This window comes from Hemibagrus wyckioides, linkage group LG06 (genome assembly GCF_019097595.1).
Source record: "Hemibagrus wyckioides isolate EC202008001 linkage group LG06, SWU_Hwy_1.0, whole genome shotgun sequence".
Classification (NCBI taxonomy): domain Eukaryota; kingdom Metazoa; phylum Chordata; class Actinopteri; order Siluriformes; family Bagridae; genus Hemibagrus; species Hemibagrus wyckioides.
Genome location: NC_080715.1, coordinates 46,054,248 through 46,070,767, shown reverse-complemented (window position 1 = coordinate 46,070,767; position 16,520 = coordinate 46,054,248). Strand labels below are relative to the sequence as shown.

Here is a 16,520-nt window from a genome sequence, read left to right as displayed (position 1 = left end):
TGTACTTCATATAGTATTCAGTAGATTCTGAGTTCTTGTATGTTTGTTTCTGTAGACTGTGATCTCTCTGGTGATAATCATCAGGTGTTTAATGGACACCCAGGAGGTTCAGTTCTGTTACCCTGCTCCTGCTCTGACCTGAACACCAAACCTCAGACATTCACCTGGATGACCTTCAGAACAGGATCTCTGACTGACGTGTTAAATGATGAACACTACCGTGGCAGACTTCAGCTGTTTAATAACATTTCTCCTGGTAATCTGTCTCTGTTCATATCTGACCTGAGAGTAGAAGATGGGGCAGACTACAGGTGCAGCACTGAGAAGGAATACAGAGACATGAAGATTAATGTTAAAGGTATAGAATTTAAATACATGATAAAAGTTTATATTCAGTCTGAAATCATCCTTGATAAGACTTAACATGTATTATAGTTACATACGTAACAAAAATGTCTACACCGTTTACCAACACTTAGTAGGAAATAATTAGGGAGTCATATAGTGACATCAGCATCAAGTTATAAACAACAATAAATACTGATTATGGGATCAGACTGACCTGAACATTGGACTGGTACTGGATTGGATTTGTGATATTTCTCAGTCTAATCTATGATTTATTCTCATAACATTGTAGTGTTTATAGAGCTACATGACACCTGTATAATCCCTTCATGTCAACTGACAAAAGACTACATAAACAGTAATAAATGCTTCACTAAATGTCTCTGTCAACTTGTTAAGTCAGTTTTTATATTAATATCTGATACATCAGAATAAAATTTAATATGACATGAAACATTAAAACCAAACTCTAATTTACAGTCAAAGAAAATCTCCATAAGACACTAGACTAGGTGTTTATACCAGTTTAACATTAACATTGATAAACACAGTCTGTACATCAGCTGATACATTAGGAAGACTTTTTAAATCCATGTCTTTATAAATATTGATTTAGGTTCATGTCAGTTATTATGAAAGGTTTATTTAGGTGTCATGTAGCCCTATGAATTATCCATAAATAATGTTATTCATCAGTGCCACCAGATTCACTTCCTATATATGTATATTTATTTGGTTACATCCATTTATCAACACTGTGTTCACTTTTTTAAATCTTTTCACACAGTGAACACAACAGAGGTCTATGTGAACTGAACTGTGTATCACTTTTCACTGCTTTGATACAAAAAGGATTGAATAACCTCAGCTTTCAAATATCATGAATACTTTTCTCAGTTAAACTCAACTTCCAAAAAAACTCTGTGTCTACAGCTTATATTTCACATGGACTTTTCACCATGCAGTGGGTATCATCATCTCCTCACAGCTCCAGGGTCCATGCTTCAGTCCTGATCTTTGTACTTCATATAGTATTCAGTAGGTTCTGAGTTTTTGTATGTTTGTTTCTGTAGACTGTGATCTCTCTGGTGATAATGACCTGGTAGAAATCACACAACACCAAGGAGGTTCAGTTCTGTTACCCTGCTCCTGCTCTGACCTGAACACCAAACCTCAGACATTCACCTGGATGACCTACAGAACAGGATCTCTGACTGACGTGTTAAATGATGAACACTACCGTGGCAGACTTCAGCTGTTTAATAACATTTCTCCTGGTAATCTGTCTCTGTTCATATCTGACCTGAGAGAAGAGGATCAGGGAGACTACAGGTGCAGCACTGAGAAGAAACACAGAGACATGAAGATTAATGTTAAAGGTAAAGAATTTAAATACACAATAAAAGTTTATATTCAGTGTATAAGCTGACCTGATTTCCAAATGAATTATAGTCACATATGTAACAAAACTGTCTACTAAATTTACCTTAACTGAGGGTTTTATTCTATAAGTCACAGTGTGACACATTATAATGACTCCTATTTGGTGAGCAGGTCAGAGCAGGAGCAGGGTAACAACACAGAACCTCCTTTGTGTCATGTGATTTCTGTCTGATTATCATCACCAGAGAGCACAGCCTTCAGAACACACCTTCATTACAGCTGACATAAGCCTACATAAACATTAATAACAGCTTCAAAAGGTGTCAGTGTCATGTTGTTTAATCTATTTTTATATTTATATCTAATTCATAGAATTTATATGATGTTAAATTAAAATCAGTCTCACTCTAATGTACAGTCAGAGAAATAATATATAGAAATGTATATATCTATATTATTTCTTTTATCAGCTTGACATAAACAGATGACATTTATTGCACTTTATAAATACTCAAGTATGTTCATGTCAGTTTCCATTCATGTAGGTGTCATTTATCTTCATTAACATGCCAGTAATTGTTACCATTTTATTTTAAAGAAGGTATTACAGACATTGTTTCATTAATGACTGAGCATGAGTGTCATGTGTCATATTACTAACAGTGATTAAAAACAGACTTTAGATTTAATATGTTTTGTCTTTTCAGTAGGAAGAAGAGAAACTTCAACACACTCGGGGAAAACAGACAGAAGACCTCCATCAGAACAGCCTCCAAGTAAAACAACAAACTCTCCACCTTCATCATCCTCAACAACACTGGAACAAGATAAACAACAAATTCACAGCAGCCTCCCTCTGGGTGCCAAAACTTTTCATCAGCAGTGAATAAAGATACCAGTATTATTACATTTATTAACATTTTTTTAATTTGTTTTTTTACACAGTTTTTGGTGTTTCTGTGGTTTTTTTGTTGGTGATAGTCGGTGTAATGGTATTTATTTGTTGGAGATGCAAAGGTACAACACACAAACACACACACACACACACACACACACACACATAAAACAGATTTTGATATTAATTAAACTAAAATTGGTGGAATTTTGAGATTGTGAGGTTGCTTTACATAAACTTTACTTTATACTTCAGTTAATCCTGAAAGAAAACTAAACATAATCATTATTTTCCACTAAATTTCTCCAAATTCCTCCTTTGGAAATCAAGTCAATACAGCCAGTAAATCAGTCTTGAGGTCAGTGTATAGGTCAATACATCAGTCAGTCTGTGAGTCTGTCTGTTCACCAGCATTCTGGATCAACAACATATATAAATACTATCACTATCTCATAACAAGCACTGCAAAAAGATTTGAAACGTAGCTCTTTGTATCACTCAGTGTGTGATCTTGTCTTCAGTGTTAATGTATTTGAGTTGAAACAGAACAGCAGCCTGCACACCTTACATGATCACTTCACAAAGTAAAATACTGAAGTTACTAACTAAAAGCTTTCATTTCTGATGACTTTTTACTTTAGGAGGACGATGTGGAGAGAAGGTGACTACTGAAGGATGTCTGGACTATAAGATAAAGCAGGAGGATCAGGTTAGTATACATGCAGACCAGACCTGAGATCCGTTCTGTATTTTGTGTAGGAGCTCTGCAGTTTCACAGAGAAGTACACTAGTATGAGTTATCAGTCAAAAAATTCCCAAAACAACTTTTTCTCATCAATAAAACTGGAGATGAGCCAACTGACATGAACCTGATATAATTTACTCAGGTGTGTTGAACTCTGCAATATTCCCTTACACCACCTGGAAGCCCCGCCCCCTTCCCACTATCTCATGAATGAACACAATCCTCCGACCCCCCACCCCCACCCCCTTTGTGATTTGTTTTAATTTTCTTCCTTTTTCCAGGTATGAACATTTGTTTCATTGATCCTGTTTTGATTTCATTCATGGGTTGGTTTTTATAGGATCAGAACAGAATAATTACGAAACATAATAATTACACATCACAATCACAAGGTTTACGCTTTAAACTTTTATAAGTACAAAGTAAAGTTTTCACAGAAATGCAGCTTATAAATCCCACCTCTTGAAGGCGCCTGTCTCTGTCAGGGACGATGGTCACATAGATCATGCTTAGGCAAAGCGAAAAAGTGTCGTTAATCACGAAGCCTGAGTTGATGCCGTTGCAGATCATTGTTTTTCTTCTATAATGATAGTGATCCAGCTCAGCATTACTCTAATCATTACCGGCTCCGCCCCCCTTGGTCTGAGGCGAGTAACATTAATTCACAGAGAGTCCTTACTTTCTGTTATAGCAAATGGAGAATGTTATAAACTCATTAATGTAAAATAAAGTCTCTCATTGTATATTAGACCCTGACATTAGACCTGTATATATTTAATATTAGTTCATTATATTTATTAAGAATGCCATCAGACTCCTTTGGCATAAAATGGTCAAAAACAGCACTTTTGGTTTTTGGCCAGACGTCAAAGAAGGATAATGTTTTTTACTGAAAAATATTGAACACCTGCAAAAAAATTCATTAAAAATGTACTATTTTGTTTTGCATTTAGTGTACATTACTTTAGAATCACCTAAAAATCTACCACCTGTCTGAGTTTGTGTAATTGCCCCTGCAGTAAGCAGTTCCTGACTGTACAGCTAGTAATATTAATAGACATCTTTATTTTTGTGATTCACTGCATGTAAAATACATAAAGCACACATGCTTTCTTTTAACAGTGTGTTATAGGAAAATATCTTCTCCTGTTTCTATAAGAACAACACATAGTGTAAAAAACTAAGTCAAGTTTGGAGATTTGTGTCACCTAAAAGCTTTTTATTCACCTCTTGAATCTGACAGTAAAAGCCATAGAATTTCTCTGTGTGATATATGTATAATTTTCATGTTCTGTTTTTTCTCAGATTGTGTCTAATGCCACTTTATTTACTACTGTCATTTACACCTGCTACTCTACTGACCCACATTAACACAGCCGGAGCAACACGGGTCCAGATGATCACTGGAGAGCATCATTACAAACTAATCCAATGGAAATATAGACACATTCTCAGATATTATAGAATAATGCTGAAAACATAAATATACACCATGGTCAAGCACGGGATTCACAATATTTATGATTTTAATACAGTTTAAAATTATATAGCAGATTCTGGCATATGTATGTATGTGTTACAGTTACTAATTTCAGCTAAGAGTATTGTTCTGCATTCAATTTTAATCCATAGAAAAATTGCTGATGAATAATCTTGATAATTATATTTTAAGTGTATTTGATATTTTTATATCTGATGTGTAACATTGTTATATCAGGTTAAAAACAAATGCTCTAGAAAAGCTTTTGCCATCATGCTGTTGTGTAAGAAGACTGCTATAGAAGTTCTTCTTTCTGTCTTTTAAAGACTTTGGGTAAAAATAAAAGAAGGAGGATTATTGAACTGGACTGGATTGAATGTGGATTTCTAATCTAGCTTTTGTGTAATTTACATAATGTCCTTATAGTCTGTTACAGGTGTTAATAAAGAACACATTATTGATAATAAAATGAGAAGGATGAATACAGTGTGTGTGTGTGTGTGTGTGTGTGTGTGTGTGTGAATGGTGAGACAAGTTATTGATGTATGACATACTATTTGCAATAAATATCACTGTCATATGGACATTTCTCCCTGAAACCTACTCGTGTTTTCTCTGGTTCCCCAGCGATCATTAGACCATAGTAACATACTTAACTACTACAGTCTGGACTTGTTATGTAGTGTTTTGGACACTAGAGGTCCTCATTTCCCCCTGATGTGTTTCCCCTCTGTCTGTTAAAGGTGTCATTGCTGTCACCTGTGTCTCATTTCCCCTGTGTGTATTTAAGTTGCTCTGTTTCCTAATTTAGTTGCTTGGTGTTTGGTCATGTTAAGGTCAGGTTTGAGTCCTGCCCATGAGCACTATTTCAATCTTTATAACCTGCAGGAGTGATGAGAAACAAATGGATAACTTAGTCTATGATGACACAAGGAACACACAAGAAGAGCGTATTACTAGAGTATGTAGCTGTTCTTCTTGTATTTCAGAAGATAACACTAGCAAAAAGCAGTTTTCAGAGACACCAGTTCCAGTCTGGTTGATCATAGAGAGGAGTCTTAAAGGACTCTAGCAGAAGGAGGAGGGGGATTAGTGTTATAGCTGCCATCATCAGTCCTAACATCCTCAACACTAGATGGTGCTGTACATAATGACCTGACTGAATCTGACTGGCAAGATTAATAATGTCACATGATGTAGAGACAAGGTGGCATTCTCAGTAGATCTAGTGTCATGGTGATGAATTGTGCAGCATGTTTTGGTGTGAAGGAGCTGATTTCTGAGGTCACTGTGAGACTGCAGTGTGTGTGAGGAGGATGGACATGTCCTAAAAGGTCTGTTTCTTGGTGGGTGTATATAGAAGCCATCAAACAAAATACTTAACTAAAATATTGTAGATATTCTTCAACATTGAATGTAACTGTAGACAACAGACATGTCATTATTTTACACATTAAAAGCTTGTTTTGTTTATCAAAAACAATATACATTTCTATTTCTGAAATAATTAACAAAATATACAATGTAAGTTTTGCACTATTTATATAGATGTTTTTTAACAAAGAAGTCATAGAGAATGTTATTAGAAATATTCACATATTTGTCACCAGAGACGATTCCCTGACCAGCAGAGGACCAGCATCTCACATCTTCATTCTTTTCTTCCTGGTTTAATCCACTGATTTCCTGTACACAGCTGGATTGTTTCTCCTGATAGTTTCCCCTTTATAAGTGTGTGTTTTATATCATTGATAAATAAGAATGTTTCTTCATTATGAGCTATTATCTAGTTTATTAGAACTAAAAATAAAAATGCAACATAAGCATCATTAAGTAAATTATCCTGTTTAATTCAACAGAATGTTATTTCTAAAGTGAATGAAAATAATGTTATTGTCCTGTACATTAGACAATAAAGTCTTTCTTCTTTCTGCAGGAATCTGGATGTAGATTTAGATCATTAATGAGTAATTATCTGTAGATCAGCTGTAGTAGAGCCTTTGAGGCACAAGATGTCACCACTTAGTCTCCAAGCCTTAGCTCTGTAATAAAAGAATAAATAAATAATGAAATAAAATCACCTTTAAAAACATTTTAAACTCTATTAACTCATGTAAATAAGTAGAATTAAACTCCTATGATGAATCTTACTTTTTATAATCACATGTGATCAGCCTCTAAGTGCTCCTCAGCTCACACATGGTAAATGTGTCTTTATCACTTCCTGTAAGTCTCAGGAAACACACTTGCTGGTGAATATACTGATGGACATCAGAGCTAAATATACACACACACACTCATATATATATATATATATATATATATATATATATATATATATATATATATATATATATATATATATATATATATATATATATATATATATATATATATATATATATATATATACACATATGTATGTATGTATATATATATATATATATATATATACACATATGTATGTATGTATATGTATATATATTTTGTATATATGTACATGACCCTGCAGCATCCCTGAGTTTTTTTAAGTGTACAAAGTGTGCAAGTTGCTGGTTTGAAGGAAAAGTGTAGTCACACCAAGTATTGATTTGATTTAGATTTTTCTTCTTTTTGCTTCCTTTGCATTTTGTAAATTCATGAAAATAAACTATTAACACTTCTATTTTTGAAAGCATTCTTACTTTACAGCATATATATATATATATATATATATATATATATATATATATATATATATATGTATGTATGTGTGATGGAATTAGTGATGAAATACGTTTTCAAAAATGAGAAATGACATAGTGGTTGTTGTGGTTTCCTGAAAACCAGAGTATATAAAGAGAGACACTCAGGCAGTGTGTCAGAGTGTGTGTGTGTTTCACGCTGAGGGACTGGTGTGTGTGTGTACAGAAGAATCAGTAATGATGAAGTGCTTGTATCTTTTGTCTGTCGTGTTTCACGTGGCTGCAGGTGAGTGAAGTTATTTTCTATTTTCTATTACAGAAAGGAGAGAGAATATTAGCCAGTTCTTAGTTCAGCTGCTTTGTGTTTAGTTCATGTGGTTTCTGTCCAGACTGGGTTTACAGTAGGCCGGAGTTCAGCTCTGTTCCTGAACTAACTAAACACTGTTAAATTTTTATTATTTAGAGAATTAATAACATTAAAATTATAAATATCAAGACCAGCATGTTCTTCTAATTTAACTGTTCAAAGACAGAGTTAATCTTTATACACAAGGTAAACGTACACATCCTGCCTTGTGTTATAATGTCCTTATTTAGACCTGTTCAGCTTTGATCATGTGGATTTTTTCTTCCTGATTAACTTCAGTCTAAAGTGTAAATGTGTGGATCTATGAGCAGTGTGGTGATGCAGTGTGTAGCGTCGTCTCCTCACAGCTCCAGGGTCCCTGCTTCAGTCCTGAGATCAGGTTCCCATCTGTGTGGAGTTTCTGTGTTTGTTCTTCCCATGTCTATGTGGATTTCCATTCAGTTAAATTCTCCTGTAAGAGAGACTCCAGCGCAAAACTCCACCTCTCCAGGTTTTCCTCCACCTGCTCCCTGCTCTCACTGCAGATCACAATGTCATCTGCAAACATCATTGTCCAAGGAGAGTCCTATCTGACCTCCTCTGGTCCATCACCATAGCAAACAGGAAGGGGCTCAGAGCCGATCCCTGATGCAGTCCCACCTCCACTCTGAACTCCTCTGTCTGACCTACAGCACACCTCACCACTGTCCTGCTCCTCTCATACATGTCCTGCACCACTCTGACATACTTCTCTGCTACTCCTGACTTCCTCATACAGTACCACAGCTCTTCTCTTGGCACCCTGTCATACGCTTTCTCCAAGTCTACAAACACACAGTGCAACTCTCTCTGATCATCCCTATACTTCTCCATCAACATTCTCAGAGCAAAAAATTGCATCTGTTCTTTCTGGGCATGAAGCCATACTGCTGCTCACAAATTTCCACTACCTTCCTTAACCTAGCTTCCACTACTCTTTCCCAGAGCTTCATTGTATGGCTCATCAACTTTATGCCCCTATAGTTGCTGCAACTCTGCATGTCACCCTTATTCTTAAAGATCGGCACTAATACACTTCTTCTCCATTCCTCAGACATCTTCTCACTCTCTAAAACCCTGTTAAACAGACTAGTTAAAAATTCCACTGCTGCCTCTCCTAGACACTTCCAGACCTCCACCGGGATGTCGTCAGGACCAACTGCCTTTCCACTTTTCATCCTCTTCAAAGCCTTCCTGACTTCATCCTTTCTAATCTTATCTACTTCCTGTTCCACAGAGTTCACCCCTTCTACTCTTTCTTCCCTCTCATTTTCGTCATTCATCAGCTCTTCAAAGTACTCCTTCCATCTCCTCTGTACACTCTCCTCACTTGTGAGCACCTTTCCATCTCTATCCTTAATAACTCTAACTTGCCGCACATCCTTCCCATCTTGATCCCTCTGCCTAGCTAACCTGTACAAGTTCTTCTCTCCTTCTCTAGTGTCTAACCTAGTGTACAACTCGTCATACGCCTTCTGCTTGGCCTTAGACACCTCCCTCTTCACTCTGTGCTGTAACTCCTTGTATTCCTGTCTATTCTCTTCAGTCCTGTCCCTGTCCCACTTCTTCTTGGCTAACCTCTTCCTCTGAATACCATCCTGAACTTCCTCATTCCACCACCAAGTCTCCTTATCTTCTTTCCTCCTTCCAGATGACACACCCAGCACCTTTCTTCCAGTCTCCCTGATCACTTCTGCTGTAGTTTCCCAGTCATCTGACAGCACTACCTGACCATCCAGAGCCTGCCTCAAATTCTGTCTAAACTCCTCACAACATTCCTCCTTTTTCAGCTTCCACCAATTGGTTTTCTTCTCCATCTCTATCTTTGACCTCTGCTTACAGACCATTAAAGTCATCCTACACAGCACCATCCTATGCTGTCTGGCTACACTCTCTCCCACTACCACTTTACAGTCACTAATCTCTTTCAGCTTGCCTCTTCTACATAGGATGTAGTCTACCTGTGTGCTCCTACCTCCACTTTTGTAGGTCACTCTATGCTCCTCCCTCTACTGAAAATAAGTGTTAACCACAGCCATGTTCATCCTCTTAGCAAAGTCCACTACCATCTGTCCTTCAAGGTTCCTTTCCTTAACTCCAAACTTGCCCATCACCTCCTCATCACCTGTGTTCCCCTCACCAACATGTCCATTAAAATCTGCTCCTATCACCACTCTCTGACTCTTGGGAATACTCTCTATCACCTCATCTAATTCACTCCAGAATCTCTCTGTCTCCTCTAACTCAACCTTACCTGTGGGGCATAACCACTAACAACATTCAACATCACCCCTTCAACCTCTAACTTCAGACTCATCACCCTGTCTGACACTCTCATCACCTCCAGAACATTCCTCACAAACTCCTCCTTCAGGACCACACCTACCCCATTTCTCTTACTATCCACACCATAATAAAACAGCTTGAATCCTGCTCCTATACTACGAGCCTTGCTACCCTTCCACCTGGTCTCCTGTACACACAGTATATCCACCTTCCTCCTCTCCATCATATCAGCCAGCTCTCTACCTTTTCCTGTCATAGTACCAACATTCAGAGTTCCTATTCTCAGTCCTACCCTCTTACCTTTCCTCTTCTCTCTCTGTCTACGCACTCTCCTTACTCCTCTACTTCTTCAACCAACAGTAGCCCAATTTCCACCAACACCCTGTAGGTCAACGGTGCCGATGGATAACCTGGGCCTCGACCGATCCGGTATGAAATTCAGAGTACTGACGATTCGCATGGTTAAATTTGGCAATGTTTTACACCGGATGCCCTTCCTGACACAACCCTCTCTATTTATCCGGGCTTGGGACCGGCACAGAAGTCACTGGACTGTGACTAGATTTGAGTCCTATAGAGTCCTGATATTGGATTCATTTAGAGAATTTAAACAGGTCCTTTAAAAATCTCTTCTGGTTTCTATCAGAAAATGTTGTGATTTCCAAGCAGGGAATATTAATAATTGCAGTATTTCTATTATTAACTGTAAATGTTGTGTTTACAGGCTGTGAGCTGGTGAAGAAGGCAGAGGTAGAGGACATGACTGTGTTCACAGGAGAGTCTGTAGTTCTGCCCTGTGTCTGCACTGACCTACAGAACAAACCAAAGTCTCTAAAATGGGAGTTTTCAATACCAACAGAATCTAATAGCAATCATTATCAGGAAATTTACCCTGAACAGACTGGACATCACAGAAACAGAGTCAAACTGGTCAGTAAAAACTCTCCAGGAAACCTCTCTCTACTCCTATCAGACCTGACTGAAGAGGACCAGGGAAACTACAGATGTTCTGTACAGGCAGAGAGAAAAGATTTCAGACTAAATGTTAAAGGTACATTTTTTCATTAATGACTGTGAACATGCTTTACTCCAGTGTCATGTGTCATATTACTAACAGTGATTAAAAACAGCCTTTAGATTTAATATGTTTTGTCTTTTCAGGAGGAAGAAGAGAAACTTCAGGCTATGCAGGTTTTACATTTTTTGTGGAATATGCGTAAACTACAAAGACCGCAGGTGGACCAGTGATTCCCCTCCCCCCATGCACCAGAGACTTTTTAACAAGGACACTGACAAGTATTCACAGTTTATAAAACCACAGACACATGAACAACTAGCATTCTCATAGTTCTGCAGAGCCAATGTGAGACACCCAGCATGTCAGAGTGACCACAGGACTGTGGTCAGGGCAACGTGGGGGCTGATGGGAGAATGACAACTTCCTCTTTCTCACAGCTTCAGTTAACCAACATTGTACCATGCAGAAAGAATACTGTGTAATACTCCACACTCAACAAGACCACTGTCACAAACCCTTTAACTAACTATAAGTGTGTTAATGTGTATTTTAACTGATTTCACTGGACCACCGACACATACAGAACAAACACAGAAACTCCACACAGATGGGAACCTGATCTCAGGACTGAAGCAGGGACCCTGGAGCTGTGAGGAGACGACGCTACACACTGCATCACCACACTGCTCATAGATCCACACATTTACACTTTTGTAGAGATGGGAATGAAGTGAAAAATAGAACATATGGGTAAGGATACAGTAGAAATCAGACAGGTGTTTTTCTTAAATTCTTTTTCATATTTTATCATTTAATTTAAAGATTTTGCCTGAATTAATATTAATGAATTGTGTCAAGTTTTGAAAATGTGAACACAGTGTTGATAAATGCATGTAACTAATGCTAAAAATATGATGTAATGTAGGAAGTGAAGTTGGTGGTCAGAGAGACAGCAGTGACAGAGAGACAGCAGAAAAAGGTGTGAAATTCACACACATCTATTTACAGCTAAGACCAGAGTGAAGAAGTGATGTACAAGTTACAGGAAATAACTTTTCTACTATGCTTTATATGAGTTATTATAGATACATTCAATAAGACAGAGATTGTGAGAGATGTAATTCAGTAAATGTGTAAAAACATACACTGTAAGTATTATAGGGATGTAAAATAATCTGACTGTAGAATCCTCCTTATTCATTAGCCCACCTCTCTTCATCAGTACATTTTACACTGAAGTTAATCAGGAAGAAAAAATCCACATGATCAAAGCTGAACAGGTCTAAATAAGGACATTATAACACAAGGCAGGATGTGTACGTTTACCTTGTGTATAAAGATTAACTCTGTCTTTGAACAGATTCATTAGAAGAACATGCTGGTCCTGAAATTTACAGTTTTAAAGTTATTTTGTAATAAACATTTGACAGTGTTTGGTTTATTTGTTCAGGAACAGAGCTGAACTCCGGCCTACTGTAAACCCAGTCTGGACAGAAACCACATGAACTAAAAATGAACTGGCTAATATTCTCTCTCCTTTCTGTAATAAAAAATAGAAAATAACTTCACTTCCCTCACCTGCAGCGACCACCTATACACCACCATATCCTAAAGGACTGACTCAATAACATTAATAATAATAACGAACATGATAAAATAAAAAGTAAAACTGGGCATGAGCTGCAACATTAACTTCACTTATCAAAACAGGAATTCTGGTGTTTGGGACAAAGCTGTAATGTCCATTATTATATTCACCAGCAAGTGTGTTTCCTGAGACTTACAGGAAGTGATAAAGACACATTTACCACATGTGAGCTGAGGAGCACTTAGAGGCTGATCACATGTGATTATAAAAAGTAAGATTCATAATAATTTTAATTAATTAATTAATGGAGTTTAAACTGTTTTTAAAAGGTTACTATATTTAATTATTTACTTACAGGGTAATGGTTTAGTGATTAATTGGCGACATCTTGTGTTATAAAATTGCTACTACAGCTGGTCTACAGATAATTACTGATGTAAAGCTACACTATATTGCCAAAAGTATTCGCTCACCTGCCTTGACTCGCATATGAACTTAAGTGACATCCCATTCCTAATCCATAGGGTTCAATATGACGTCGGTCCACCCTTTGCAGCTATAACAGCTTCAACTCTTCTGGGAAGGCTGTCCACAAGGTTTAGGAGTGTGTTTATGGGAATTTTTGACCATTCTTCCAGAAGCGCATTTGTGAGGTCACACACTGATGTTGGACGAGAAGGCCTGGCTCTCAGTCTCCGCTCTAATTCATCCCAAAGGTGTTCTATCGGGTTGAGGTCAGAACTCTGTGCAGGCCAGTCAAGTTCATCCACACCAGACTCTGTCATCCATGTCTTTATGGACCTTGCTTTGTGCACTGGTGCACAGTCATGTTGGAAGAGGAAGGGGCCAGCTCCAAACTGTTCCCACAAAGTTGGGAGCATGGAATTGTCCAAAATGTCTTGGTATGCTGAAGCATTCAGAGTTCCTTTCACTGGAACTAAGGGGCCAAGCCCAGCTCCTGAAAAACAACCCCACACCATAATCCCCCCTCCACCAAACTTTACACTTGGCACAATGCAGTCAGACAAGTACCGTTCTCCTGGCAACCGCCAAACCCAGACTCGTCCATCAGATGGCCAGATGGAGAAGCGTGATTCGTCACTCCAGAGAACGCGTCTCCACTGCTCTAGAGTCCAGTGGCGGCGTGCTTTACACCACTGCATCCGACGCTTTGCATTGCACTTGGTGATGTATGGCTTGGATGCAGCTGCTCGGCCATGGAAACCCATTCCATGAAGCTCTCTGCGCACTGTTCTTGAGCTAATCTGAAGGCCACATGAAGTTTGGAGGTCTGTAGCGATTGACTCTGCAGAAAGTTGGCGACCTCTTCGCACTATGCGCCTCAGCATCCGCTGACCCCGCTCCGTCAGTTTACGTGGCCTACCACTTCGTGGCTGAGTTGCTGTCGTTCCCAAACACTTCCACGTTCTTATAATACAGCTGACAGTTGACTGTGGAATATTTAGGAGCGAGGAAATTTCACGACTGGATTTGTTGCACAGGTGGCATCCTATCACAGTTCCACGCTGGAATTCACTGAGCTCCTGAGAGCGACCCATTCTTTCACAAATGTTTGTAAAAACAGTCTGCATGCCTAGGTGCTTGATTTTATACACCTGTGGCCATGGAAGTGATTGGAACACCTGATTCTGAATATTTGGATGGGTGAGCGAATACTTTTGGCAATATAGTGTACATCCAGATTTCTGCAGAAAGAAGAAAAAAGGCCTTTACTGTCTCTAATTAATGAACAGGTTAATAATAATAATAATATTTTCCTTCACATATCATGCTCGGAATTTGGATTAAGTTTTAAAGCTATATGTGACGATGTAAAATGTTAAAAGTCCTCTATAAATATCATTCTGTTGAAGGAAACAGGGCAATTTACTAAGTGATGTTTATGTTGCATTACTTTACTTTTTTCCTCAGAGGAAGTTTATAACTGGTAATAAAATGATGTTCAAGTCAAGTTTGAGAAATATTCATCTGCAGCATCTATATTGGGTTTTTCGGGAGACTCCACTTCAGCTCCTCTCCAGGTTGAACATTTCCCACTCCTCACTTCCTCCTCACTCAGTCCTCACTCTGTGTTCACTCCATTGTGAAATTTGTGCGTAATTACCGCTTCATTGTACATTTTGTTTGAAATATCAGAAACTTCTGTGCAGAAGATGCATTCAGTGTAAGATAAATACACAATACTAGGAGAAAAACATCAACATGCATTTATTGGAGCTGTAATATTAGCCCAGGACAATAAATTATCATTTAGCTCACTTTTGGGGAAAAAGTGAAGTTAAACTAGTTAAACTGAAAAGAAATAAATTGCCAAATAAAAAAATAATTAAAAAAAAAAAAACCTAAATAAAAAATAGTATTATCTTCTCTTTTAACAAACTTTGAAATTAACCTTTAACTGGAACTATAATTCTCTGAACAGAAAAAAGTTGGTTATAATTAGTTTCTGTTTCTATGCAGTATTTTATATTCATTAGAATAAAGAATTACACACACACATACTTCTATCAGTTTATAGTCACTTTTATTGTACTTTTAAAGGTATTTTCAGTTAGAGTTGACATTATAACAGCTACCCTGCTGAAAAATCCAGCCTGATTTGACCAGTTTTCAGATACCAAAACACAGTCAGACATTTACAGAGGTAAATGTTCATAGAATCGGTGAAATATAAATGTACACATTTATGTAAAAGTAAATGTAGAAATTTATGTAAAAGAAAATGTAGAAATTTGTGTAAAAGAAAATGTAGAAATGTATGTAAAAGAAAATGTAGAAATTGATGTAAAAGTAAATGTAGAAATTTATGTAAAAGTAAATGTAGAAATTTATGTAAAAGTAAATGTAGAAATTTATGTAAAAGAAAATGTAGAAATGTATGTAAAAGAAAATGTAGAAATTGATGTAAAAGTAAATGTACACACTGCATGCTGAGCACACTGCTCTACTCCCTGTTCACACATGACTGTGTTCTGCTGCATGACTCCAACATCTTTATCAAGTATGCAGATGATACCACAGTGGTTAGTCAGATCAGCAACAATGATAAATCAGCCTACAGAGAGGAGATCCAAAGCCTGTCAGCATGGAGTTCAACAAACAACCTTACCCTCAATGCTAAAAAGACATAACAGCAGCAGACACTCCCCTGTCTAGATCAACGGGTCTGAAGTAGATCATGTCTCCAGCTTTAAGTTCCTGGGCTACTACATCTCTAAGGATCTGTCTTTGCGTCAGAACAAAACTCTTACTTCCTGTGAAGACTGAAAAACCTTCACCTATCCCCCAAGATCCTGACCAGTTTTTACCGCCGCATCATTGACAGCATCTTGATGAACTCTATCACAGTGTGGTATGGCAGCTCCACAGTGTGTGAAAGGAAATCACTGCAAAGGGTGGTGAAAACCGACCAACGCATCATCAGCACCCAACTACCTGTCATTGAGTCTCTTCACCACAGTAGATGTCTGAGCAGAGCACACAAAATCATCAAGGTCTCCTCCCACCCGAGTCACAATCAGTTCAACCTCCTTCCATCCAGGAAGAGATACAGGACCATCCACACCAGAACCAGCAGGTTCAGGGCCAGTTTTTCCTCACAACCATAAATCTACTGAACTCTACACTGCACCACTAGGACTCTCATGTCTCACTAACACTTCTGCTCCACTCTGTACATTCTGATAG

The 16,520-nt window shown here is 37.8% G+C and overlaps 1 protein-coding gene across 1 annotated transcript; it reads left to right on the top strand.

Annotated features, from left to right (window-relative positions):
• LOC131354876 (uncharacterized) lies at positions 1-11,902 on the top strand. Its single transcript, XM_058392960.1, has 4 exons — positions 1-358; positions 2,439-2,591; positions 10,931-11,257; positions 11,368-11,902. Exons 1-4 carry the CDS (start codon positions 40-42, stop codon positions 11,424-11,426), a joined length of 858 nt encoding a protein of 285 aa, XP_058248943.1. The 5' UTR covers positions 1-39; the 3' UTR covers positions 11,427-11,902.
• Positions 11,903-16,520: the final 4,618 nt, after the last annotated feature.

Coding starts and splice junctions, on each gene's coding strand:
- LOC131354876 (XM_058392960.1), top strand. CDS start 40: ATGTTTGTTTCTGTAGACTGTGATCTCTCTGGTGATAATCATCAGGTG. Junction 359..2,438: donor CATGAAGATTAATGTTAAAG/GTATAGAATTTA, acceptor TTGTCTTTTCAG/TAGGAAGAAGAGAAACTTCA. Junction 2,592..10,930: donor TCACAGCAGCCTCCCTCTGG/GTGCCAAAACTT, acceptor TTGTGTTTACAG/GCTGTGAGCTGGTGAAGAAG.